The 26,608-nt window shown below is 53.1% G+C and overlaps 1 protein-coding gene and 1 long non-coding RNA gene across 2 annotated transcripts in view; one reads left to right on the top strand and one right to left on the bottom strand.

Moving 5' to 3' along the window:
- The window catches only part of CACNG2 (calcium voltage-gated channel auxiliary subunit gamma 2), a 112,855-nt gene that overhangs the window by 4,069 nt on the left and 82,178 nt on the right, over positions 1 to 26,608 (bottom strand). The window contains exons 2-3 of the mRNA XM_025882170.2: positions 12,966 to 13,049; positions 912 to 1,052 (exon numbers count right to left, since the gene is read on the bottom strand). Of these exons, the coding sequence (XP_025737955.1) occupies positions 912 to 1,052; positions 12,966 to 13,049 (225 nt within the window). The remainder of the gene's footprint in view (positions 1 to 911; positions 1,053 to 12,965; positions 13,050 to 26,608) is intronic.
- Positions 22,108 to 26,608, top strand: part of LOC141370875 (uncharacterized) — a 34,213-nt gene continuing 29,712 nt past the window's right edge. Inside the window, exons 1-2 of the long non-coding RNA XR_012375345.1 lie at positions 22,108 to 22,540; positions 22,875 to 22,975. This is a non-coding gene — a long non-coding RNA (uncharacterized lncRNA). The remainder of the gene's footprint in view (positions 22,541 to 22,874; positions 22,976 to 26,608) is intronic.

The raw sequence follows: 26,608 nt of genomic DNA, 5'->3' as shown, positions 1-26,608 counted from the left end.
GGGCTGATGGAAACAATGCTAGGGGAGGAGAGGAGAGGAGAGGGAGGCATTCTACCACCACGTGTGGACTACTAATAAGAGGTACTGTTTATTGAGCGTTTGCTACCCGCCTTGGCTGTGCGGTGCTGTTCTGGGGGTTTGCGAATGAGGAAATGGATTGCAGAGAGGTTAAGTAACTTGATCAAGGCTACACTGAGGTTTGAAGCTCGTATAGCAGGGGGTTGGCACTGGATCCTGGAGTCAGACTGCCTAGATTCAAAGCCTTTGGCAAGACGACCTGAGTCAGAGTTCGCAGACCTGTAAAGTGTATGTGTGTGTGTGTGTGTGGTGTGTGTGTGTGTGTCTGTGTGTGTGTGTGTGTGTGGTGGGGGTGATAGGACTCCCTCTTGCAGGGCCATGGAGAGGATTGAATGAATTAGCACATGGGAAGCTGTTGGGGGCCGGGGTGTGGTAAGTATGGCCATAGGCTTTTTCTGGCATCTGAAGCAATGTGACTTGTCCTGTAACAGGTTTTAGGTGCCTGTCTGTGGTTTTAGGTGCCTGCCTGCCTGCTCCCCCCCGGGGTGGGACAGTGAGGGGACAGGGCAGTGAGGATAGGCCCCGTATTCTGAGAGAGACCTGGGATTTAGACCCTTTTCTAAAAGGTGAGAGGGAGATGGGCCCTTGGGCTGAGAGACCGAGTCGCAGGACGTTCCTGGAGGACTCAGCTGGGGGCTTGGATGTTACTGTGGGGCAGGAGCCCCAGCATAACCTGCCTTCCCTATGACATGACCTGTTGCAAGTCCTCAAGATTTCCTCTTCTCCCTCCCTCCTGTCTTTGTCAGGTCCTCCCAGCCACGGAGCACCCAAACCTCGGCCTTCTCCCCACAGGCAGGCCCGGGGTCTGGCCCGCCCAGCTCAGAGGCCATTACCTGCAGACACGAAGAAGATGCCGGCACTCAGGATGATGTTGTGTCGAGTCTTGTAGAACTCGCTGGCTGCGATGCAGAGTCCACCCATGAAGAGCAGAATCACACTCAGGATCGGGAAAATGCTCGAGGCCCTCACAGCCCCTGAGGAACATGTTGGGGGGGGCGGTCAGTGAGAGAGAGAATGGCCCAGCTGTGAGCCAGAGGGACGCATGGGGGAGAGAGTGGCCCACGGGAGTGGGTGTTTCGTGGACACGGGGCCATAGTCAAGTTTGTTTAGCGGGGGAGGGAAGGGGGAACAAGCCAGTGTCTACCTTGCAGCCCTTCAGGGGCTCCCGTCTGCCTACAGGACCAAACGCCAGTGCCTCATGAGGCCCACAGGGCCCCATGTAACTTGGTCTCAGCCCATCTCCGGCCTCATGCCTCCTGGTTCCCACGTCCCCTCTGGTCTAGCCACAGCAAACTTCCCACGTCATGTCATTGCATGCTTCTGACTTTTGACATACTGACCTTTCTCACTAGAATGCTTTTCCTGCTCTTTCTGACTCAGCGAACTTCTATCCATCCATCAAAACTCAACCCAAACTCGCCTCCTCTGTCAAGCCTTCCCTGACTTGCTTAAGCAGAGCGATCCGTCCCTTCCTGTGTGCTGGGCCACCTGGGGCAGTGTGTGCGTGGTGAAGGAGCCACATGGCCTGGATCTGAATCTGGCTTTGGCGTGTATTAGCTACATAGGGTGGGGCGAATTGTCTCTCTGTGCCTCAATTTCCCCATCTGTAAAATGGGGTGGTCATAGTGCCCGCCTCCTCAGACTGCCATGAGGATAAAATGAGCTGATTCTGATAATGCACTTGGATAAGTCTCTGAGGACATGTAGTAAAGGCTGGATAAAGGATAGTACAGGAAAAACTTGTTTCTATATATGCTTCCACAAGCTGTGTGGTCCCATGAAGGCAAGAACTGTGGCTATTTGTTTTTGTTTTTGTTTTTTAGTTCTCTCTTTTTAATCTCTCTGTCCCCACCACCTCGGTGGGTGCTGGAGACACCGCAGGTCCCCAGTGAAGGCTCACTGAGTGAATAAATGTGGTGAGGCAGTCCAGACAGAGGAAGAAGCAGACATGTTGCCAAGAAAAGAACAAGTGAAAAACAAAAACCAAAAAAAAAAACAACAAACGCCTTCAGGATAAAGTGAGAAGGAAGGACCGACAAACAGGCACAAGAAAAGAACACCCTCAGGAACATTTTACTTCTGCATGTGGGAGGACTGGAGGGCAGAGGGACGCATTATGGCAGGTGGGGGGGGCAGGCCAGGCCAGCAGGGGGCGCATGTGGGGGGCAGTGTACGGATGGGGACCCAGAGGTGCCGGGTCCTCCACAAAGTGTCTCTGGAGAGTACAATAGTCCTTCTCTCCAGATTCAAATAAGGTGGTGGTGACCTCAGGGCTTGAGTCCCTGTCCTGGGAGCTGTGGGCCAGGCAGGAGGCAGAGCGTCTGGAGGCTCCTGGGAGGGAAAGGAGGATTTCTTTACATGTCTGGGTTAAGTGGCTTCTGAAGAAGTTTAGGGCCCCTTGGCTCAGCCTGGGGTGAGCCGGAGGGGTTGGTTGGCTGGGGATGTGCATTTTGGAGAGGAAGTCGCCAGGAGTAGAGTTTCCCCTCGCTCCCCATCCCTTTTGGTGGTAGTGTGGCCACAGAAATCTGTGGAGAAGGGAGTTTTTCTGTATAGAACTTGAGGAATTTTTCCAAGAGGATTTTAGGCAGTTGGCTGTGATGTGTGATATAAAACTCCTCCTGTCTCTTCCCCCTGGATCTTCAGGAAGTCTGCACTGCTTACTGAGGCTGTTGGGTGAATGGATTATTTTAGGGGGACTTGAAGAAGAGTGAACCTGAACTAGGGGCCAGAGGATGAGGCATGCAAGGGGAGCAGCTGGGTTACTGGGCAATCGGGCTCTCCTCTCCCGTAAGCAGGGACGGACCGCCTCCCCCCAGATCTGAGTGGACATTCCCCCCGTGCAAGCCATTTTAAGACAACTGTTGTGTCCCCAGTCCGATCCCCCAGCCCCCACACCCCTACACATGCATACATGATATCTGGACACACACACTCAGTGCTGCCTAAATCCTCTTTGTAAGCACCTGGGGATAGGGGAGCTTATTGAAGACTCAGGAGAGAAGAGAGAATCTTTGATAAGCACCTACTCTGTGTTGAGTCGTGAATGAGTACCTAACATGCATTCTCTAATGTAATCCTCATAACAGCCCAGGGGGCTGTGTTTTTTAGCTCCAGTTTATAGACAAGAAAACTGAAGTTCAGAGAGGCAAAGTAACTTGCCCAAGACAGCCCAGCTCATGAGTCAGGATTCAAGTTCAGATCAGCCCTACTTTTGGACCACCCTGCACTCTCCCTGTGGGGCTTCCAAGGAGCCTGGGGAGGGTGCTGCAGAGTATAGAGTTCTGGGTTTGGGGTCCCAGCTGTGCCACTCACGTGCTGTGTGGCTGAGACAGGTACCTCGCCCTCTCTGGTTTCCCCATGTATAAAAGTGGGGGTGGACCGTTAGATGATTTCTTATGCTTCTGCCCTCTCTGTGTGGATGTGATGTCTGACCAGCTGGGAATGGAGGGTGACAGCAAAAAGGGGGAAAGACAGGTTGGTGTGACTTCCAAGAGGGGCAGCCGCGGTGGCTCAGAGGAGCAGAGCCGGGGAGGAAGCTCTCCAGTCTTTTCCCTCCGAGAAAGCGGTGCTTCCTGCCCACCGTATGCCCACATTTGGCAAACCCAGCCTGCACCCTCAGAGCAAATGCCTCCCAGGCAGCTGGGGCTTGATGGCGTCGGCTCAGCCTGCCGGCAGAGCCCGGATATCCCAACTTAGCCTTCCAGACAGCAGAGAGAGGGAGCACCAGCTGTGGAGGGAGCTGGGATGCTGTGTGTGCAGCCGTGTGTGTGTGTGTGTGTGTGTGTGTGCGCGCGCGCGTGTGTGCGCACGGACGTGTGTGCAAAGACAAGATGGAAGGAGGCTGGAGAGAGAGGTCTGCTGAGTTGCAGCCCCAGAGAGTAATGGGACTACTTCAGAAGGTCCCAAGCAGCTTATGATGTGCTCAAGAGCAGGGTAACCAGCGGGCGGTACAAACAGTAGCCTCTCCAGCCCAGCAGAGCCAACCCAAACACTAGCCTCTCTCGGAAGAGGTTTGCCCAGGACGAAGGTGACAGGGGACAGCCAGTAAACAGCACCATGCCTAGGGAGGCTGAAGTTTACAGGACCCAGATTCAGGCTGGGCAGGAAGTGACTTCAGGGGCTCCTACATTGGAGAAGTTTCTCGAAGGAGGTCTTTCTGGCTGGGTGGTATCATAGGCAGAGTGGGGATTTGGGGGTGCCCCTGAGTTCTTACCCTGGCTTTGTCACTCCTTCACAGCGTGGCCAAGGGCAAGGGTCTTTACCTCTCTGGGTCTGTTTCTGCGTCCTGCAGAATGGGAAAAGGAACCCTACCATCCAGCTTACAGGAATGTAAGGCCCTGCTGCTTGGCGGCGGGGGGGGGGGGGGGGGGGGGGCAGTCGGAGGGCCAGCAGCCCAGGAAGCATCATGGGAAGTTTGTTAGAACTGCAGGGTCTCAGGCCTCACTCTGCAGCTGTTAGAATCTACATTTTAACAAAAGTGTGTAACCCAAGTCGTATGCACACGGAAGTTTGAGAAGCGCTGTTGTCAAGATTAAACTGGATCCTATCTGTGCTGGTTCCAACCTGGAAAGTGTATAGTAAAAGGTATGATATTTATTACTTCTATTGTTTCCCCCCTCCTTCATCCAGATACTACTTGCCCATGAATTGTCTTGATTCCCACCGAAGCTAGTGTGGTTTCAGTGCTAAAATCTGTCATGAGGAGCAGAAGGTATCTGATTTATTCAATGAATAAGTATTTATTGATCTCCTACGAGTAAGCATATGGAACCACGCAGTACCTACCAACATTTATGGAGCTCTTCCTATGTGCCAGGCCCCATCCTGGCACGTGGATAAACCCACTGAAACCTCAGACCAACCCCACGAAGCCGTGGCCTTGGCATCATGGAGATTATAAATACCTAAAGCCGGTATTGGCAAACTTTCTGTCAAAGGACAGAGAGTAGCTATTTCTGGCTTTGCTAGCCATATGTTCTCTATTGCAACTACCCAACTTCGCTGTTGTAACATGAAAACAGCCTTAGGCAATATGTAAACAAATGAGTGTGGTCCTTTTCCAATAAAACTTTATTTGCAAAAACAGTTGGTGGGCCAGATTTGGCCTACGAGCTGCAGTCTGGCTCTTTCTGGCTGAGCATGTAATATGCTGTACCGGGGAAAGGCCGCGTGGTCCAGGGAGGGGAGATGCTTTGCTTTTGATCAGCTGTGAGTTCAGTGAGTAAATACAGACTGAATGCCCACCATGGTGCCAGGTTCCAGGCTGGGCATGGGAGAGCTAGGGGTTCAAAAACAGGCCTGGTCCATGTTTTTGTGGGGCTTAGGTTCTCATGAAGGAGATGTATGTCACCAGATAATAATACAGATAAACATATAATTATCAACCAGGATAAAGTGCTATGAGTTGGAAGGTATCCATATGGCACCACGAAGCCAGGTGACGGGCTAATGTCGCGTGTAGAGGGCTAATGTTCAGTGAGTGTTTAGTGTATGCTGGGACGGTTCTAAGCACTGTATGTATATTAACTCATCAGTTCTCACTACAACTCTGCGAAGTAAGTATTGGAATTACCCCCTCATACAGCAGCTAAAACTGAGGCACAGAGACTCACATTTCTCTGAGTCCACCCAGCACGGAAGTGGAGAAGCTGGATTGTGAACCCAGGCGGTCTGCCTCTAGGGTCTGGGTGTCTGACCATTGCACACCCTGGCTCTCAGGCCTGCGCCTCCCGCCCCTCTGAGCTCATGTGGGGATCAAGGAGGGCTTCCCGAAGGGAGTGATGTTGGAGCTAGCATCTGATGGATAAGGAGAAGCCAACAGGGCAGAAAAGAGACAGGGTGTGGAGTGTTCCAGCGAGAGGAAGCAGCGTGAGCAGGGCTGGAGGAAGAATCCTTGCTCAGGGAACTGGAAGACCGTGGATCACAAAGAGCCCCTGGAGGGCTTGGGGAGCTCTAAAGGAAATGAGGCAGGCCAAGGTCAGGCCAGGGTCAGGGGCTCACCGGTGGATGTGCGGGCTCAGGGCACAGAGGTGTGGTCTGGGCTGAAGCTGTAAATGGGGGGTCGTAGACACAGAGGTGAGCACAGGAGAGCCTGCCCGTGGAAGGGTGAGGGCTAGCTTTGGGGCTTGGGGAGCCCCAGGGTTTAGTGACGGCGCAGGAGGAACTTGTGCAAATCACGTGGGGTGACTGGCTTCCACTTCCTTGTCTGGATTAGATGATCTCTAGGGTGCTGTCTGTCTCTGATGGTCCTGTGTGCCCCAGACCTCCCCTCGGGGGCCACTCAGCCAGGCCAGGGCACCGTCCTATCTATGACCTGTGTCACTTGTGGCTTTCGATCAGAATGGTTGCTGTTACCAGGTGTATGGAGGACGGGCTCCTGATTTTCTGGACATGGGGCTCAACTCTTAATGTTTGCTATCCCACTTGGGATTTGGCCCATTCGTAAAGGACAGGTTGGCCCAGGAGTGGCTCAGGAGGAGCTTCTAAGCTCTTGGGCATCTCTCCCTCGTTCCCCTCCAGGCTGTGCTGGATGGGGTGGCCAGGACCACGGACGTCTGTGTGTGCATGTGTGTATGAATGTGAGAGAGAGCGGGGGAGAGGGGGAGGGAGCACAGGGGAAGGAGGAGGAGGGAGGAGGTGTTCCTGGAGGAGACCATCCTCAGGGAAGGAGGAAGAGGAAGGGCAAGACAGCGGATGAGGGGAGAGAGAGGAGCCAAGAGTGGCGGTTAAGAGTCTGGGCTCCACACGTGGCCTCCTTGGGGCCCCAGCCCAGTCCCCCCCCCACTGGCTGGGTAGCCTCTGTGCCTCCCCTTTCTCGTCTGGGTAATGGGGACACCGACAGGACCTACCTCCCAGGGTGTTGTGAAGGGGAACGCAGATAATGTCTAAAGTAGTCAAGTGTGCTGTATAGAATGACATAGGAAAAGAATTCTGGAAGCTCCGTGAGCTTCCTGGGGGAGTGGTATCTGCGGAGGAGGCGCCAGAGGCTGTCCCATTCCCTGTTGTGCCCGGGGCTGTGGATCAGCGGCACCAAGTCGGGAGGGAGGCGGCCCTCCTGAGCCTCGGTTGTCCCCCTGCCGTAGGGAGATCGTGAGCACACCCAGCTCACAGCCTGCGATGAGAGCCATGAGTCAAGACCTTTTAAGCAATTACAACAGCGCCTGGTCTGTGCAGAGCGCCAGGAAATGTTAGTTCTCATCGTGGCAGAAGGGACCGGTGCAGTTTCTCATGGGCCTGGGGTTCCGTAGGCTGGTGGTTATCCCAGTGCCAGTTGTGAGTCAGGACCAGGTGGTGAAGTCAGCCTGCTGGGTGCAACCAGCACTTAAAGAAATGAACCAGTACGGAACTGAGAGTGTCACCCTGTGTGGCTTGCAGGGGGTTGGCCCTGTTTGCAGAAATGTTTGCTCTGGTTGCATGGATGTGAGTGGGCAAGGGCGGCAGCTTTGGATGTTTCCAAATCACACTGTGGCCCCTGGGAAATACCGACTCCTATCTCCTGGACACACACACACACACACACACACACCCTGCAGGGACCCACAGACACACAAGCAGACACAAGCAGCCATGCACTTACATGTTCAGACAGACGCTCAGATGCATGGACGCACAGGCGCCAAATGACACAGAACACAGCAGACTCACCCCCTCGTGCATAAAGACAGACACACGGACAAACACTGGCAATCAAAGGAAGTCACACCCGGGTCACCACTGCCTCTGTCTTCACCTGCACTCCCGCTTTGCTAAGGAGGGATAAGGATGGGGAAACACCAGAGCAGACACATCGGTGGCCCCCCAGAGCTTGCTGGGAAAACAGGTCTGGTCATCATTTGTTCCTGCGTAAGCTAGTGATGGGTGGGTGAGGGCCACACTGGCCACACCTTCATGGGGCTGAGATGTCAGGAGGCCCAGGATTCTGTGGTTCCAGAGAAGCCGTGGAACTCCTCAAATACCTATGGGGGTGGGGGGCTAAGGGCATTCAATCATTCATTCATTCCATCAGATATTGATTGGGTGCCTGCCTTCTGCCAGGCCCCCCAAGAGGCTCTGGACGATGCCCAAAAATTGGCCTGATGGTGTGAGAGCAAGTGAGCCCCACTTTCTTTGCCAGCCCAGGAGATGAGCTCTGCATTCCTGTCCAGCCATGTCCTTCTGGCATTCTCTCTCCTTCCTCTCAGCTCTAGATCCTCAGTCCAGCTGGTGGAATGAGGATGGTAGGGGTGACCCAGGTCCCCTACTTGCCACCCTCCTCAGCCCCCTCCCCGGGCCCTTCTCATCTTCCTGGCCTCTAAGCCTTGGCATCCTGGGGCTCAGACCCTGCCCCTCTTCTCTGCTCTGCTGCCTTGGTCCATTCATCAAGTCTCGTGGCTTTAGATATCATCTGCCTGCTGACAACAGGCACACTCCTGTCTTGGGCCAGGACTTGTCCTGGGAGTCCCAGACTCCAGGGCATTTCCCCAGGGAAATAGGCCTCTCTGACTTAAGGTGGCTGACACTGAGCTTCCCATTCTCCCCAATCCCAGCCTTGGACTGAGCCTGACTCCTTCCTTCCCTGGGAAATCCACATGCAGACTTTCTGGAAATCCTATCTGCAGATCCTTGGGAATATTTTCCAGCTCTGACCCCTTCCCATCTCCTTCACTGCTTCTACCTTGGTTCAGGACATCTTCTCTTGTCTAGATTATTGCCAGCAGGCTCCTAACTGTTCTGCCTGGTCCTGCCCTTGTCCTATTTCAGTCTCTTATGAATGTAGCAACCAGAGGGTCCTGTAGAATGTGAGACCCTCTGATGGCTTTCTGCAATACCCAAGCCCTTTCTATGACCTGCCGGGGCCTCTGGGCATCTCTGCATTGGCTCTTCCTTGCTCGAGTGAGCCTCTTGCTCACTCTACTCTTGTCTTTCTGGCCTCAGACCTGTTCCTCAAACATTCCGGGCATGCTCCCATCTCAGGGCCTTTGTACTTGCTGTTCCTTCTGCCTGGAACATTCTCCCCTCGGCTTTCCATATGGCTCCCTCCCTCTCACCTCCTTCAGACCTTTACTCAGACTTCACAGGGAGGATTTTATTGACGCCCACCCCCACTCTGGAATTTCCTATCCCCCTTTCCTGCTGGATTTTTCTCCATATCACTCCTCATAGTTTAACAGACTATATAATTAACTTGTTCATTTCATTTATTATAGATTGCAGGTGTCGGGAGGGCCAGGTCTTTATTTTGTCTGCAGCCAAAAGGACCCATGGCCCCTGGGGTGGCTCAGATCTTTTCTGGCCTCCTGAGTACCAGGACGCTCAGCCCCACAGAGCCGAGAGAAGACACTCAGAGGGTTTTTCGAGAGCTATGGCTCTGCCAGGCGAGGTCCACCGTCCCACACTTCCACATGGTCAGGCCTCTGTCCATTCCAGAAGGGTGCTGGCCCTGTGTCAGGCTCTCAACAGATCCTGCCCTTTGGTTGAGCAAGGTCTGGTAGACTGTGTCCCTGTCCTTGGTAAGAGCAGGAGCTCCAGCCGTCTTTCTGGGGCCCACCCTGCCTGTCCCACTGCCCCTCTGAGTCTGAGGAATGTTGGGTGTGAACGGTCAACGCCAGAGTGTCTCTCTTTGCTGAGCCCCTTTCCACCCCCTTAGGTCACCTGCCCCCACCCTGTCCCTCCTCACAGTTCTCTGCTGTCCTTTGGAAACACAGCAGGGTCCTGTCCCAGGGCCCACCCCCAATGGCCTGGCCACCCCACTCCTCTCAGCCCTGTCTCCCAAACAGCCCCTCACTTCTCGCCATCCCCACAGCTAACACTCTGGTCCAACGGCCATAGCCTCTCATCAGGACGTCCAGGATGTCCGCAACAGCCCCGACTAGCTTCCCCGCCTCCCCAGCCAGCAGCCAGAACTGACCTTCCAAATCAGTGTCCCCTGCTCGTGGTTCCCATCACACTTAGAATGAGATCCGATTTCTTCCCAACATGTTGGAGCTCCTCAGCTACCTCTCCGACCTCATGCTGTGGGATGCCCTCCCTTCGTGCCCTGTGCTCAGCCAGTCCGGCCTCCCCGCTGACCCCCAAACTCCCCTTCTCTGCCCTGCCTTTGTAAGGCCTTTGCCCTTTTGCCAGTCCCTTCTCAGGGATGTGTTCCCCCAAATCATCTTAGCTCCTTCCTCTTCTTCATTTAGAGAAGCTGTCCTACCTCATCTAGGTGACCCCTCCCTGCCCTCCACCCGCCCCCTCACAGCTCTGAAACCATCTGAGGGGGTTATTCCTGCTCCTGCTCCCTGCTTGCTCCCTTCACTAGAGTATCATGTTCACAGAGGGGCCAGCATTGTTTGTTCCACCCTTGGATCCCCTGTACTGAGACAACAGTGTCCTGCACGGAGTGAGCGCTTACTGAATGTCTCATCAGTAAATGAGTGAATGCTTCTAGAGGCCAAGTCTCATTCCTTCTGGAATGATCTCTGGTTTGGGTTAGGAGCCAGGCACCCTCAGCACCACATGCTTTCTTCTAACCCTGCCTGCGTCATGGCATACGTGCTACCTTCCTGGGACTGTTTCTAGACAGTGAGCCCCTCTCCTGCCCTCCCACGTGGCAGGCTCACAGTGAGGATGGGTGTAACAGACCCGAATTGGGAGCTGGCTCAGGCCCCGCCCACCAGCGGCAGCCCCGCCCACCCCAGGCACAGCCCCGCCCACCTCCCTGTGGGAGGAGTGCTCCCACCTCTGGGAGAAGCTCCATCCACCTCCCTGGGCCTTAGCTCCACCCACTTCAGTGGGCCTAGGGATCCTTCTAGAAGAATGATCCCGGCCTTCCAGCTTCTCTAGCCAACCAGGTTAGGGCTTAATAAAAATGAGAGAATCTAATTACGATTAGAATCTATTAGAGAATGATAGGAACTCACATCTTGCAACTTCCAAAAATTACCTTTGTTGTTTAGCCCAAGATTAGCATATTATAGATCAGGGGTCAGCAAACCATGCCAAATGCAGCCTGCTGCCTGTTTTTGTAAATGAAGTTAAGTTTCCTTGGAGCATCTGTCTATACTCCAAGGACGGCCTCGGGTAGTTGGGAGAGAGGCTGTACGGCCCACAAAACCTAATATATTTACTGTCTGGCCCTTTATACAAAAAGTTTGCCAACTCTTGTTACAAATACTCAAAAAAATACTGTTGGATTAAGTAGGCTTAAATCAGAGCCTTGGAATCCTGCCCTGTTAACACCACCAGTTCGAGTCTTTTGTCCAGGGGCACCAAAATGAACTAAACACTCTAAGCATTTCTCTCTTTAATAATAAGGAGATGGAGGTATAGAGTAGGTAGAAATAGCCACTGAAGAATCCTATATCTGTCCTTTAGTTAACAGACAACATTTATGGAGCACCTACTCTATTCCAGAAGCTGTTTGGGACACAGCCATGAAGGAGACAAAGTTCCTACGCCCACCCCTTGGTGGCTAGCTGATTAGGTATTACATCCTCACTGCGCTCAACCAGTGGGGCTCCCGGTGTGAGGCTGAGCTTTGGTCCCCCACTTCTACCTCCACCAGCAGGCTGCATCTGTGCCGTGCCCGACTCCCAGGGCCAGCTGCCTGGGGCCACAGACGGCACGCCATTCGTTCCCCTCAATTTTCTCAGCCTGCCCTTACGCCACCCCCCCACCCCCCAGCTCCTTCAAGAGTCCCAACATGGTAAGGGGGGGGAGCACGATCAAACGGTCTTTTAGGAATTCCATTTAAGAGCAGTGTCTTTCAGGAATTCGAAAAAGGAAATGATGAGCACTGTAAGATACTTTTCTTCCTTTAAAAAGAAGTCTATAAATTACATCGTGTTTCCTTCCTTTCTCCTCCTCGCTGCCTGGCTGACTTCATGTTCTGTGTGCTTTTCAATGAAACCAGGTTGATTCCAGGCTGACCCGGGAGTTGGCTTTGATGTGAGGAGTAGTTATTGAAAGAGACAGGGTGATCCATGTGATGAAATGCCTCCTACACTTTCCATAAAAGTGAACGGAGGGTGATGCTAGCAGTTCTGCTGTGGGGGATGGGAAGGAAGGGAGGCATTAGCGGCCTCTGAGCAGCTGGGAAGGGCACTGGGGGCGGCAGGTGGGCATGCTCCTGGGAAGAGAGCAAACCTCTTCTGGAAGAGCCTCCTGAGAGCCCGGAGCAGAGCTTTCAACCACTTCTGCTCAGGTGGCTTTGCTGTCCCAGGCATCAAGGACCCTCAGCCCCTCTCCTGGAAATCCCTTTCTCAGGGAGCATTTTACCTTGTTGGTTTTTGCTGATTCTTGAGAAATTTTCTTTGGGACTCAAAATGCTTTCTCTGATAATATGCCTCAGGTGGATTTAAGGTCACCACTCTTACTTAAAGATTTAACCTTGACTTGATCGTGGGGGAAGAAAAATAAATCTCACGTATTGTCTCAGGAGAAGTTCCAGTCTGACACTGCCTGATGAGTTTCTTCATTCAGTTATTCAAGAACTATTTACTGAGCACTTACTATGTGCAGGGCACGGGGCTGGGAATAAGAACAAGTGGACAAGATAAGGGAGGGTCCCAAGACCGCCAGGGAGATGTTTACACAAATAGACAAGGACCCCACAAATTGATAAAGGTGCTGTGCTCTGGGAACCCATGCAGGGGCACGGAGGACTTCCTGTAGGAGGTGATGTTTCAGCCTGCGACCTGGAGGATTGGTAGTGGTTTATCATACAAAGGGGGAGGGAAGAGGGTTGTAGGCAGAGGGAACAGCATGCATGAAGGTTTGGCCTCCGGACAGGAGGAAAGGAGGGAGGCTCAGCTTTTTCCTGCCCTCTGCTGAGACAGGGATCTCTAGATAGTCCTGGCCTTTGGTGCTCCGGAGGTTGGATGGACAGGACCCACCCCCAGAAGGGAGAAAAAATTGCATGCACTCACGGAGGAAATATTCTGCTGTGTCAGCTTCGTAATCTGCATCCTCTGGGAAGTGATCGATTTGCTTGCAGAGACCTTTGAAGTTCCCTGGAAAACAAGAGGAGAAAGGACACTTGAAACATCAGAGTTTCCAGGGGCTCAGCACCCACCGGCCTCTTGCCGATTTCTCGTTCTTCTGAAGCTGGCTCAGCCCTCTCCCTGGCCCCTGAAGGAAGGTTTCGCTTTGTCTGTTTGGACATCTGCCTGGTGAATCAAAACACACACACCTGCGGTGCCGCGGAGAGGATCTAAGGCCTAAGACTTCAAAACCCAGCCTTCCATCCCTGCACCGAGGCTTCTGAAGATCAGCTGAAGCTTGGTGGGCAGCAGAGGTTTGGCTCGGGGCTGGGGACTGCCGCCCGAGGAGGAGGCTGATGAACGGGTCAGTCCATCCACCTCTGTGCCCCGGCTCTGCTGGGAGTCATCTTGCATTTTCCATGGCAGAGAGCAGATCACTCTGCAAAGAAGGCAGACCCCACGTGGATGCTGACAAATGTTCCCACGGCCCTTAAATGAGCTTGCAAAAGCGCCTTCCCATCTGCCGTGCCTGGGATGCGCTGTGCCCAGCCCCCAGCTGCGCTGAAATGCTCCCGGGCTGGGGGCAGGGAAGAGGCTGAGCCCCCCCCCGGGGCTTGGGCCCTCTGCCAGGCTCCATCAATTTGGCTTTACCACAGGCCTGTGAGAGGGGTATTATCTCCTCCATTATACAGAGGAAGAAACTGAGGCTCAGGGAGGCTACTTGATCCAAGTAAGTACTCATGGTCAGGAAATGATGGAAGCAGGGCTCAAATGGAGGCCTGTTGACTCTAAATCTTTCCTGGGGTGATGGCTGAGAAGGTGAACAGCGGCTCAGGTGAAAACCCAACGTCACAGCCGTCGCCCCCCCACGGCCCCGGCCAGCGACCACTAAGTGAATGAGCCAACTAGTGAATGTGATCTCCTTAAGGACCGATGCATGGAATAGAGCTTGTGAGCTGGTCGGCTTCGGGACAGCAGAAACTTGTGTTTCACACACCGTTGTACCCCCAGACCAGCCCAGCTATAGCCCATGTTGTCGAGCTTTCTCTGAATGCGCAAATAACCCACCCCGTGCTAGGAGACGTGGCAGCTCCCGTGGCTGGGCTGCCCGTAGCTGGCACATCGGGAAAAGTGCTTGGGGGCATCCTTGTGAGGGAGAATTGGACGCTGACTATATTCAGCCACTGACATTTGGGAATTTTCTGTGACGGGAGCTAATATAACCTAATTAATACAGTCCTCAGTATGTGTTAGCAATTTATTTTCCTATAGAGTGCTGAGCCTTCAGTAGATTGTCTTGTGTCCTATAGATATTATTTAGGAATTTTAAGGCATTCTTACATGCCGTATACACCTGCTTATATAGGATACAGGTGTACGTACATAAAGATAGGCGTTTTAGACATTTCTAGCTATTATATGTTACAGAGAATGTGGTTGACCCCCCATTCGCTGTCTCTGCACCAAATTCACCCCCTTTCCTGACTTCTGCAAGAAAAACCATTCTCCAGAGCTTATGGGGACTTCTGGTAACATCACTGAAGCTTGGTGGGGTCTCAGGAGCACAGTGGTTCGCTGGAAATGCTCCCCTGGGACTTGCTTCCTGTCTAAGTGTTCTGGGCGCTTCCCCTTCTTGCTCACCCACCCCACCTCTCCGCCCTGCCCTCAATTCACAGGGGTCCCTCTAGGACTTCCCCCCTCGTCCCACCACACACCCTTCTCTCCTGAGAAGTCTTCGTTTCTGCTGCTAAGAGGCTAAAATATCCTCCCTATTGTTCAAATGACAAATCAGTGTATTTGCGAAGCACTTTCATTTTCTCTCAATTCAATCTGACAAATACTTCGTCGGTGCCAACCCGGTGCCGTGCATCTTTATAAGGGCTCTGTGTAGGCAGTGAGGTGGAGAGCAGGGTACAGACGTGCCCCTAGGCTCCTCACAAATCCGGGACAGTGTGCAACCCCAGACCAAGGGCTTGTGAGTGGTGCCTCCACGTCTCTCTTCTAAGGGCCCTGCGCTTCGTGCTGGCGGCCCACACACCCTGCCCTGCAGCCTGACCTCTCCTCTGCACGAGCCGCACCCAGTCCTTCTCAGACCGTGGGCTCCCAGTGCGGTGCCTGGCGCAGAGCAAGGGCTCAAGAGATGCTATGGGGAGGCTGTGTGAAGTCACCAGCGGCCCATTCTCTCCTGTGAGGGCCGGACCTGGTATCACCTGCCTATCTGATATGTCCTGGTAGATGTGTTAAAGGCGCTGTACATTCAGCAGGTCCAAACCTGAACTCGGGATCTTTCTCCCTCCAGCCTGGCCTTCTGGAGGCACCAACCAGCTCAGGGAATGTGTGTCCGTCGCTGCCTGTGTAAGCCTGAGCCCACCTGTCACAGCCGTCCTCTCCTCCTCACTGCAGGCTCCATCCCTCAGGACGTCCAGTCTGCACCAGCTCTCAGGAGCTCTCAAAACGGTCAGTTTCTCGCCATTGGCAGCAACACCCATGGCCAGGCCACCATCCTGGTTTCCCTGCATGACTGCTGTGGCCTCCCCACTGGTCATTTTGCACCCACCTTTATCCCTCCCTACAGAGTAATCATAGTGATCCTTTGAAAATGCCAATCTGATCAAGCCGCCTCTAGCTGGAAACACTCAACAGCTTCCCAGGGCTCTAGGGGAAGCTTAGCATCTTTAAGAGGCCTGACCCTGACCTCTGCCTGGTCTTATTTCCCGCCTACCTCCCTGTGTCTGCGCATAGGCCAACTCAGCCGTCCTTCATGCATGCTCCCTCCTACCACAGGACCTTTGCACGTGCTGGTCTGGCTGCTTGAGCCCCCACCACATCCTTTGTTGTCTCCTTCCCTCAGCCTCCCCCTGCCCCCCTGCACTGTGCTAGTGGGGTATCTGCTGCTCTGCTGTCCATTCTGTGTTGGGGGGGAGATGTTAAGGCGAGTGATGGTGGTGGGAATGTTCTAGTAGAGAGGGAAGACGTGATGACCTGAGAGAGGAGGGAGCAATGCAGGAGCAATGTGAGAGGGGGATGAGGTCCAGGACACAAGTGCAAGGGTGGCTTCATATGGTGGTGTGTCTGCAGCAGCAGGAGGGAAGGTGCCACTTATGGGTGTGGGTGCAGGGGATGAGTAGACATGGTGGGAGCCCTGATACTTCTCTTCTGGTTGTTTCCATTTTTTTGATGAGATGGGAAGCAGGATCATGACCGGAGCACGAGGAAGGGGAAGCAGGGTTGGAGATTTGAGAATAGAGGAAGGGAGTGAGATTTTTCTCCCTGAGATGGGAAGAGAGAATGGACCAAGCCGGAGACATGAAGGTCCCTTTGAGATTCTGTGGTTTTCTCCGGCTACATTTAGGGTGTGCCTGGGTCTGGCTGGAGGGTTGCCTTTAACCAGGGTGGGAGTCTGTGTGATGAACACGAGAGCAGGGGTAGGGCAGGCAGTGATTGTGAAGATGGGTCAGACTCTAAGCTGGGGAAGTGGAGAGGTGGTGGGGTTAATGCATTGGAAGCCTAGGGTGGGGGGTCAAGGAATGTCGGAGTGGGGGGCTCATGGGAGTGAGCTGGAAGGCTGGGGCATGGGAGTCAGAAAGTGGGTGCTAAGGATTGAGATTGTTGAGGGGTGTGGTGGTTGGTCATGTCGGGGTCAAGGGTAAGACCATGAACTGGGTTGGCTAAGGTCGGATGGAGGTAGGGATGACATTCTAAGTATCTAGCAACCAGAAAGGTCATCCCAATTAACACAGAAGACAAAAACTAAACGTTCACTTTTACTTTTTACATGCAATCAAGTATGTATTAGGAAACTGCTTACCAATTTAAGGTTGATATGCAAAGGATTCATCACATTATTCTGATAAACCCCAAATCATCAGTTGGTTTTTAGAAACTATTTGTGTGAGGCCCTTTCAAGCTGAATGATGGTCCTGTCTGGACCATGGTTTGACACAGGGAACCATACCAGAACCTTGCAACACTTCTCTGTTAGAGTAAGACTTGTTTTGTCTCAGTGAGTACAGAATTCTCTCCTACACTGTCCCATGCCATACACTTCTCCCAGAAGGTAGCCCTCCATCCTGGGCAACCCCAGAGGTGGGGAGGGATGCTCCTTGGGGATGGTGGAGTGGGGGGTGGGGAGGAGAAAAGCGGGTACCTCAGAGGTAGTTCTGTCATGGGCGGTGGTATGTGCGCCCCACCTGGCCCAGCCACTCTAGCTGTAGTAAGGTTCTGTGCTTCTGGGGCCCTGGCCCACCCCCGAGGAGGCAGATGTGCCGGGGCTGGGCCCACAGCTCGGAGAGCTGCCGGGCCTGGGGCACAGAGGAGATGGGGCCTCAGTCCTGGCCCCTCCCTGCTCTGTCTGCCACAGCCAGGAGCCACCCCTGCCCAGCCCTCTTCCTGCACTTTGTGGGGCTGACTGGTACACGGGATTTCAGCAGTTAACAGCCAGTGAGGCAGGACTGATATGTGCTGGCTGAGCAAGGTGGGCAAGGCCAGGTACCGGGGGCGCTGTCTGCCTGATTGTGAACCCCAAGAGGGCTGCACGGTGCCCTTGGAGAATGAGGCAGGCCAGTGCTTCTTCACTCCTCCAAGAATGAGGGGGATGCCCACGTTGAGAATGGGCAGGAAACAGTCAGGGAAGAGAAGGCTGGGTGAGTTTCAGAGAGGCAGGGCTTTAGGGAAGAGGCAGTGAAGAGCAGGGAGGGTCCTACCTCCTCGAGGGTGTGGGTGATAAAACACCCCCTGTGAAGGATCGCAAGGGGGTGGTGTCCTCAAGGGACAGCCGGGTTTCTATCAGAGTAAGCAGAAAAGAGGTTAGGAACATGGGGAGTTTGCTGACATCCGGACAAAATGCTGGGGAGCCCAGGGCAAGGATTTGGAAGGCTGGGGGAGTTGGGGACTGGGTCAGATTGGGAGGTGAGCCGAGCCCCGAAGGACACATGACTGGTAGTGAGGAATAACAGAGGTAAGCCAGGGTCGTGATGGGATCGGTCCCGTAGTCCCTGAGGCTGATGGTGGCAGTGGGGTGGTGAGGATGGGCTGGAGGCATAAGGGGTCTCCAGGAGCCCTTGGAGCTCTGTGGCCATGGACTCAGTCTGAATAAAGTGGTGCCGAGGTTCATGAAGGGGAGGTGGTACAGCGGCATTCAATCACTTTTGCCGGAGCTTAAATTTGGCAAAACATCTGTGGGACATCCCGACAGTCAGTGAAGAGTGTGTAATTTTGCTTTCCTGATGTCAGCCTAGAGTTCTGCTGTATTTCTTTCTGGTTGGTGGTCATCAAGCCCAGGGGCTGATATGGCTTCAGGCACAGATGGATCTAGGTGCTCAAAAATCTGGTGTCTCTCTCCATCTCTGGTTTTCCTCTCAGTTGGCTTCATCCTTAGGCAGGCTTTCTCCCCCCAGGTAGGGACTAAGGGCTGCCCAAGTGCCTGGTACTGGGGTGGGTGGAGGGAAATTTAACCTGATCCCTGTCCTTCGGGGGCTCACAGTCCGGGGTGGGCGGTGGGGGAAAGACAGACAGCACAGAATTTACTAGAATGTAATGATACTATCTTAGAGAATGCACAGGCCTTATGGGAGCAGAGTTGTTCCACTAACCTTTGTGTGGCACCGACTATATGCCATGCTCTGTGCAACCTGCTGAAGACACAGAGGAAAAAATATACCTTCTGTCCCCAAGGAACTTGAAATTTGTGGTGGGAGGTCGATAACAGGTGCTGTGGTGTAGCTGGATATGTGCTGTGCCAAAGCAGGGTGCGTCTGGGAGCACACAGGAGGGGTGCATGTCCAGGTGTGTGCGTGCGCGTCTCGGGGCATGATGAGGAAGTTGTGGGGGGGTGGTGAGAAGAGATTTCTAGGAAAGGGATCAGCAAAAGTGAAGGCAGGGAAGTGCTGAGCACACAAGAGGGGACAAACTATCTCAGGGGCTCAGGGAAGGTCCCCCAGAGCAGAGTTGGGGTACAAGGAAGCCAGAAGGCTGAGGTGTGCTGGAGCAGGCTTGCACCAGCTCCCGGGATCTGCTTGTGAGCATCTCTTCCTAACTCACACAAGCAGCTGGACACCAGCCACGGTGGGAGGATGTGCACCGCGAGAATTGGCACATACTGTAAATCGAGGTCCCCTTTCCCTGCTCAAAGAGCCAGTTGTTAAATATTTGCCAGCACACCAGGGCATGAAGGGCAACCCGTGTGAGGGGCTGGCTGGTGCAGATACGTGATTCCGAGTGGGACTGGAGATTTACAAGATGGGTCCCACGTAGAGGCTCCCTGGGCAAGGGTGAGGGTGGGAGATGGCTGGAGAGGGGCCAGGGGTCAGGTCCCCAGGGGCTTGTGGCCCAGGTTGAATGGGCGAGGGGGGCATCTCACCCCCCACTCCCCTGAAAGGCGTTGGCTTTGAGCTATTAGAGGATGAGGGCGTAGGGGGGACTCTCCCATCATGAACTATATAAGGATTATTCGGCCAAGGGGCCCAGCAATCATGAAATCTCTACCGGACCCCCGCCCCAAAGGGCAGCAGTGCCCCGCTGACCCCAGCATCAAATGACTGCAGGCCAAGCCGAGACAGAAAGGCCAAGGGCTGTGCCTTGGGCTGCCGCAGGTCTGCCTCCAGGAATCTGCCCTCAGACTGGAAATTTCAGCTTGCAGGTATTAAGTAGTTTAAAGGAGGTTTCATCAGCTTTGTAGAAAGCACATTAATATCTCACAACACCAACTGCTGTCTCATTTCTTTGAGAAACAATAAGCTCTTCATAAACCTGGTCATTAGGGGCTGAACAGACGCTGTTTTATTTCCCACATATTCATGAGCTGAAGGAGCCACGCGGAGCTGGGCGGGTGCACGGAGGGAGGGGGCGAGGCAGCCGCAGGAGGCTGGCTAAGTAATTTTTTAAGTGAAGCAAATGAAGGGTTTGGTGGGAGCTGCTCTCTCTGTTTTAAACCTTTTCTGCTCCTGGCTTTTTGCTTTGCTGTCAGAGCCCTCCCTGCCCGCGGGGATTCAGGAGACCTCAGGGCGGGTGGGCAGTGCGGGGCTCCTCCCTGGCTGGAACCCCGGCTCCCCAGCACAGCGCTGGCGACAGCTGGTGCTGGAGGGTTTGAAGCAGCCTGTGGGGTGGACCGTGAGTTCATTCGTGCATCCATGCATTTATTGGATTGTTTGGACAGCCTGCTATGTGCTAGATCCCATGCAGGTACCGGGCGGGGTGAGAATGGGGTAAGGTGTCTGGCTGCCCTCCTTCCTTCCTCGACTCTGCCCTTTCTGTTTGGTACCAGAGGTGCTGAGCACAGCAGGGAGTACTTGCTCCTATAACCCCCAGGTGTTTCCTGTCCTGATGCTTGTCCCCACAGCTACTCTGTAAGTTCTTTCCATGTGATGTGGGAGAAGAGACTGGACTCCAGACTCAGAAAGATCTGCCTTCTAAGCCTGGTTCTGCTACTATTAGCTGTGTGGACTGGAGCGAATTATGTGACCTCTCTGGGCCTCTGTTTCCTTAGCTGTAAAATAGAGCTATTCATCCCTGCCGCGTGGGGGTGATTCTAAGGACTCAACGAAATAGCAGAAGTGAAATTTTCTAGTGTGGTTCCTAACCCAGAGCAGGCATTCAATGAATGTAGTTTTGCCTCTTCAAATGACACCTCTTTCAGGAAGCCTTTCTTGATTGCCCTGGACTGGAAAGACTCCTTCCCATCCAGATGGGCCTCTGCCTGCTTCTCAGATTTTCATGGGTGTTGGAATCGCCTGGGGTTCATGTTAAGCCAGATTCTAACTCAGTGGTTCTGGGGTGGGGCCTGAGACTCCTTTGCTCACAAGCTTCCAGGTGACGCTGATGCTGTGGCATCCCCGTGGGCCACACGTGGGGTTGGGTAGCGAGGCTTTCAAGCACTTTGTATCTGCTTTGATCACAGTCGGTGTTCTGGTATCGTTGGGAACAAGTAGCTGCAAGTCTTGTAAGCTCCTAAGGGCAAAATTTCTTTCGAGAGCTCCCTGAATATACCCTATTTCCCTTGGTTCTAAGATGCTCACATGCACATTTCAGTGTTCCTGAAATTGGAATGTGTCTTATAATTGATGGGTTCATTTACGGCAGAGTGTTTCTTTTCTCCTGAAGAATCATTATTGCATTGATGGTGTGTCTTAGAATTAATGATAAGGGCTGCATGACAAATGTTTATTGAACAAATGGACAAATAAATGAGTCTGTGTGTGTGTGTATGTGTGAACACACATGCCTGTGGGCAGGGAGTGTACTACACATTTCCATCCTCCTAAATGGGATGAACACTATCCCAACTATTAGAACCCCTGGGGCACCTGCATCTTTTGCACCTGTCTTATTAAAAGCCTATTTGACCACATGAAAATATGTGTATATCCCACGACCCAGCGATTTCTCTTAGAAATTTGCCTTGGGGAAACCCTTGCATGTAGGCACGGGGAGAGGTGTTATGAGAATGTTCCTAACGGCCCTGCTTTAACAGCAAAACGCCGACAACAACCCACATTTCTATTGTGGGAAGAATGATAACACCTTGGAGTATATTGATCAGACGGGTTATTATACAGCAGTGAAAATGAGTGGATCCCGGCTATCCATGTCGACACTGGCGAATCCCACCCACCTAACACTGAACCGAAAATCAAGCTGCAGAAATATATATAAAGTATGATTCTATTTTCACGAAGGCAAAAACTTGTACACGCAGGCTGTAGATCGTTTAGGAATACACGTTTGGTAAAGCCTGGCCAGGCAACGACAGACCCAATTCAAGAGGGTGTGGACCCGAGGTGGGGGTGTGGGGGTGGCGGCAGGGAGGGCCCAGGATGCTCTAGCTCCTAACCTGGCGCTGAGTACACAGGGGCTCATTTTATAGTTATTCTCTACACCCGGCAGTAGGACAGTGCCCTGGCACCGCGTTTTCTGCGTCCGGCCACGTTTTACCCGCGCAGAGGACTTCCGGGGACCTGCAGGGCTCGCACGCACGGCTACGGGTGCCCACGTGACTGAGTTCTGACCAATGGGATGTAAGCGGAAGTGGTGGGCGGGACTTCCGGGAAAGGGCCTTGGGCGGGTAGGAAGTGCTGTTGGTGGGCGCGTGGCCCTGGGAGACCACCTTGGGGATGGAGAACTGCACCAAGGTAGAATAAGCGCAAGGCATCTGGGCCGCGCCACCATGGAGCCTCACGAGCCCTGGGCACCTTACCTCCAGAGCTGAGTGATGAGGGAGAAGTAGACCGCCCTTTATAATTTTAGTTTAAAAAAAGCCCTGGGAGCCAAGCCTACTCCTGATGAACACAATCATTCACGTTAAAATACTCTTTTCTATGGATTTGGTACTAGACACAGTTTTAGAAGGCAGCTCGTTGAACCCTCCGTGCTTGCATATAGCAAGTGCTCACTAAATATCTACAGAGTAATTGAACGAATGGATGAATGAAGAGGTGTCTTTGTTTCTCAGCACGTCTTTGCTCAGATGAACTTCGCTGCTGACGGGGCCGGCTGTGGCGGTGGGTGAGGGAAGGCGGGGTATTGCTGTAAGTCGGCCTTGGACAAAGGGAGCGGGGAAGGAAGGGCTAGTTGGCGGGTTTGACCTCAGGCAAGAAGAATGTAACAGATCCTGGTGAAGACCAGCAGGCCTTGTCCTTACAGACTGGGTTGGGGGGGCGGCTGGGGGGTGGGTGTGGTGGTGGGAGGGTAGTGCAGGGGGTGGGGGTGGGGGGGTGCTGGAGGTGGTGGTCAGGGCCCTACACCGTGGACTGATATGGACCTGACTTCACTAAGATGGAGGATGGGGGAGGATCTGGGTCCTGAACTTCAAGCTCCCTCAGCCCAACTTTGTCCCGCCCCATCCATCTCTCCTCCCCGCAGTGTTGACACTGGAGCAGGCCCCGGAGACAGGAAAACCTCCGAAATACTTCACAATGTGATGGAAAGCCTGCTCCAGAAGACGTTAAGGACCCTCCTCACAGGTAACAAAACAACCTAAAACGTACTCTGTGAAGTAGATCTGGGTGTTGCCATAGGCCATGAAGGAATCTTCCCGAAATACAGTTCAATTAGTTCATTTCCTACTATTAGGGAGGCAGGGAAGGTCAGTGGTTAGCCTCAGAGTCTGAAGACAGGCTGGGTTTGTATCCCAGTTACACCACTGGACCTCTCTGAACCTCAGTCTTATCTGTAAAATGGGGAGGCAGTGGGACCTGCCTGATAGCGCTGTGAGAATTGCCTGAAGTACTGTGTTGAGAGGGCGTAGCGCAGTTGTGGCCCTAGTAGATGCTAGGTAAGTGGTAGGTCTATTGCCTTTGCTGGGCTCCATGCTGGGGGGCACAGATGGATCACGGGACAGCCCCTGCTCTCAGGAAGCTCACAGACTAGTCAGAGAGAGTGGTGATTACACTCCCAAGATGTCAAGAGAGCTCCGTGGTGTCAACTCCATGCCCAGGGAGTATGGGAACCTGATAGGCATAGATCCTATGAAACAGGATTGTTCAAATGATTCTGTTAACCGCAGAGCCCCAGGAGCAGGTGGATAATGAATAAATACTGTCATGTGTCAACAGCTCTATGTTCATCTTGAGAGGCCTTGTGGTGTAGTGGAGAGGTGGTCTTGCCACTGACAGCACTCGAGTTTGAGCTCCCTTTCTGTCATTTGTTAGCCATGCGAGCTTGGGCAAGCTGTACATTTTTTGACTCATTTGGTATGTGGGCTAGTCCTCGAACTTTTACTGAGTGCCTACTAGGTTTGGTGGCTGAACTGGGCACCATAACAGAGAAGAGATTGATATGGCAGGGTTTCCTTTCCCCAAGAACTGAGTCCAGGAGGCACTGGGACAAATTAACTTGTATGACTTTGGGGTGCTTATGCCTGGCCCCTTGGAGAAGCTGCCATGAGCCAGGCACTGGGCTTAGCACTTTACATTTAATCCTCAAAAAACCCTTTTATTTCCAATTTAAAGGTTATGTGGCAATTTAAAGGCACAGAGGTGAAGGAATGCATCTGAGGCTTCACTGCCAGTGGGACTGAAGGAGCTGGGATTTGACTCCAGGCAGTGGATTTCTAGGCGATTCCTGTGTGATATTGCTATAGCAGAGGATGGGACGCTGGAGGGTGGGCAGAAGGGTGTGTGGCTCAGTCAGGGTGGTGGTGGGTTGTCAGGAGGGCTTCCTGGAAGAAGCCCCATCTTAGATGAGCCATGAGGGTAAGTAGAAATTGGCAGATGAAAGGCAGAGCAGGCAGATGCTAGGGAGAGGAGGAAGGGTTAACCAGAGACAGAGGACAGGCTCCTGAGGCCCAGAGCCTTCGTCTGTCTGAAGGACAGATGGTTGTGCTGGATATAGTCGTGTGTGTGTGTGTGTGTGTGTGTGTGTGTGTGTGTGTGTGTGACCAGTTGGGAGAGGTAGTGGCTGCAGTCAGATTACTCAGGGCCTAATAAGCCATTCAAAGTATGAATTTAGGAGCCATGGGGAACCACCAAAGGGTTTTAAGCAGGGGGTTCATGTGACCGGACTTGTGCGTTAGGATGTTGGTGCTGGTGGCCAAGTGGGAAACGGGCAGGAGGGGTGAGACTGGAAGCCACCAGCCCCGTCGGAGTCACCAGGGCCTTTTGCCTGGATCACTGTGGCAGGCGTCCGGGGGAGAGATGGAGGCGGCCCAGGCAGGGTGGGGGCAGTGGGGATGGAGAGAAGGGATGAAGTCAGCTGAGATCTGTGTATCTGTCAAATGGGGACATGGCCCAGTCCTGCTTCCCTGATGGTGTAAGTGAATAGATGAAGCGAGAACTAATAAACCCACTTGGTAAATTGCAAATCCAGTGCAGAAGTGCAGCTGAACAGCACAGGCGTCCTTCAGTGAATGAGACTGGGCTCGACACACGTCTCTCCCTCCTTACAGACGCTCCCACTCCCTGATCAAATCGCTGCTCTGAAGCTCACTAGTTGTGTGACCTTGGGCAAACCATTCCCTCCCCCCCCGCCTCCAACCAAGCTTCTATCTCCTCCTGTGAAACATGGGGTAAGGTTATTGTGAACATGAACAAGATCGTGCCAGAAAGTGCTGGACGTCATGCCTGCCACATAATAAATGCTAGAGAAATACAGATCCCTGCAAGGATAGTGTCTCTTCCACTACCCCGTGCACAAACTGGGACCCTGCTGCCCAGACCTGTCCCACAGACATTTAGATAGCATTTCATGAAGGTCTCCAGTATGTTGCCCAGATTCCTCCATGGAGTGAGAAAATGCCAGAGTCCTTTCCTGCTTTGCATAATCCACCTTCATTTTCTGACAACTGTTTTCCCCAAACCCCCTTTGGTTCATTTTCACTGCTTAGGCACATTCAATTTCATGGCAGAGATCCAGGCCAAAGTGGTCAGACACCATCTAAATCACTGACCCACGAGGACAGAAACGTTTTATATGATGAGGATCCGAAGGACTGGGGATGCCCATCCAAGCACACTCTTATTTCTGAGCCAAAGACACACTCCCCTACTTGGAAATCTGCAAGACCTCAGGTGCCTGTCGCACAAAGGGCAGACATCTGTAGAACCAGACATTCCCTGCTATGTTCAGTGGGACCCAAAGCTTTTCACCTCCTTTGCTCTGACTCTCCTCTCCCAGCTACGCCCGTCTCGGGAACGCATTTGCCCTTGTCCCATTGTTCACCTTTGCTTACAACTCTCCTCCCAGGAGAATCAAGCTCTTTCCTCTTCTTCACCTAAAACAATACCTGCTTTACTGCAGAGGGACAGCTGGGAGCCATGGGTGGGGATGCACAGGTAGGGTCCAAATCTAAGAGGTGCTCACTTTTGGGGTTGTGGGGGTGCAGCAAGCACCTCCTTCAGTTTTGCACCTCAAGCTTACCTGGTCCTGTGTAGGGCAGATGTCAGATCAGTACCTGGGCAAGTGTGGTGGTTTTCAAACTGCCTCCCAAGGTGGTGAGCTGCATGTCACTGGAGGCATTCAAGCTGAAGGTGGTTGGCTGCCTCTTAGGGATGCTGAAGAGGGCATTTGTTTAATAGCTGGGAGGTGGAGCAAATGATTTCGTGTGGGAGTCTTCCACCCCCTGGAAGCTAGGATTCAAGGAGCCTTCCCTGATGGCATATCTCAGAGCTACCTCTTTCCTTCCAACTCTGCTTTTACCTCCAAGACCACTCATGCGGCTCTCAAGCACAGGCTGCCTCGTGACGTGCTTGTACAGCCGGACTGTCTTGTTATTTCGGATTTCACGAGTTTATGTGTCATTTTCCTAATAGTGTTCTGCACGCATCAAGGACGGGGATTGAACTGCACACTTTTCGTTCTGCCAGTGGGTATGGGAGACTCTCCTAGTCACTGAGAATCCTCTCTGTGCCAATACTGCATGTCTCACCTGATACAATGGTATCAGCGGGTTGACTAGGTTCTGTTAATGAGCCTATTCTACAGATGAGGAACTGGAGGCTCGCAAAGCTTGATAAGTATGAGCTACTGGATAAATATTACCTCGTTTTATAGAAACTCAGGACTGATGCTGTCAGAATGGCTGGGTGTGTAGCCATGGGCAAGTTGCTTAACCACTTTGGGCCTTAGTCTCCTTTCTGGAAAATGGGATAATAAACATT

The sequence above is a fragment of the Callorhinus ursinus genome, unplaced genomic scaffold (genome assembly GCF_003265705.2).
Source record: "Callorhinus ursinus isolate GAN/ISIS: 27379988/994484 unplaced genomic scaffold, GSC_fseal_2.0 scaffold48, whole genome shotgun sequence".
NCBI lineage: Eukaryota > Metazoa > Chordata > Mammalia > Carnivora > Otariidae > Callorhinus > Callorhinus ursinus.
Note: the sequence above shows the minus strand (reverse complement) of the source record. Positions and strands in the feature narration are given on the sequence as shown.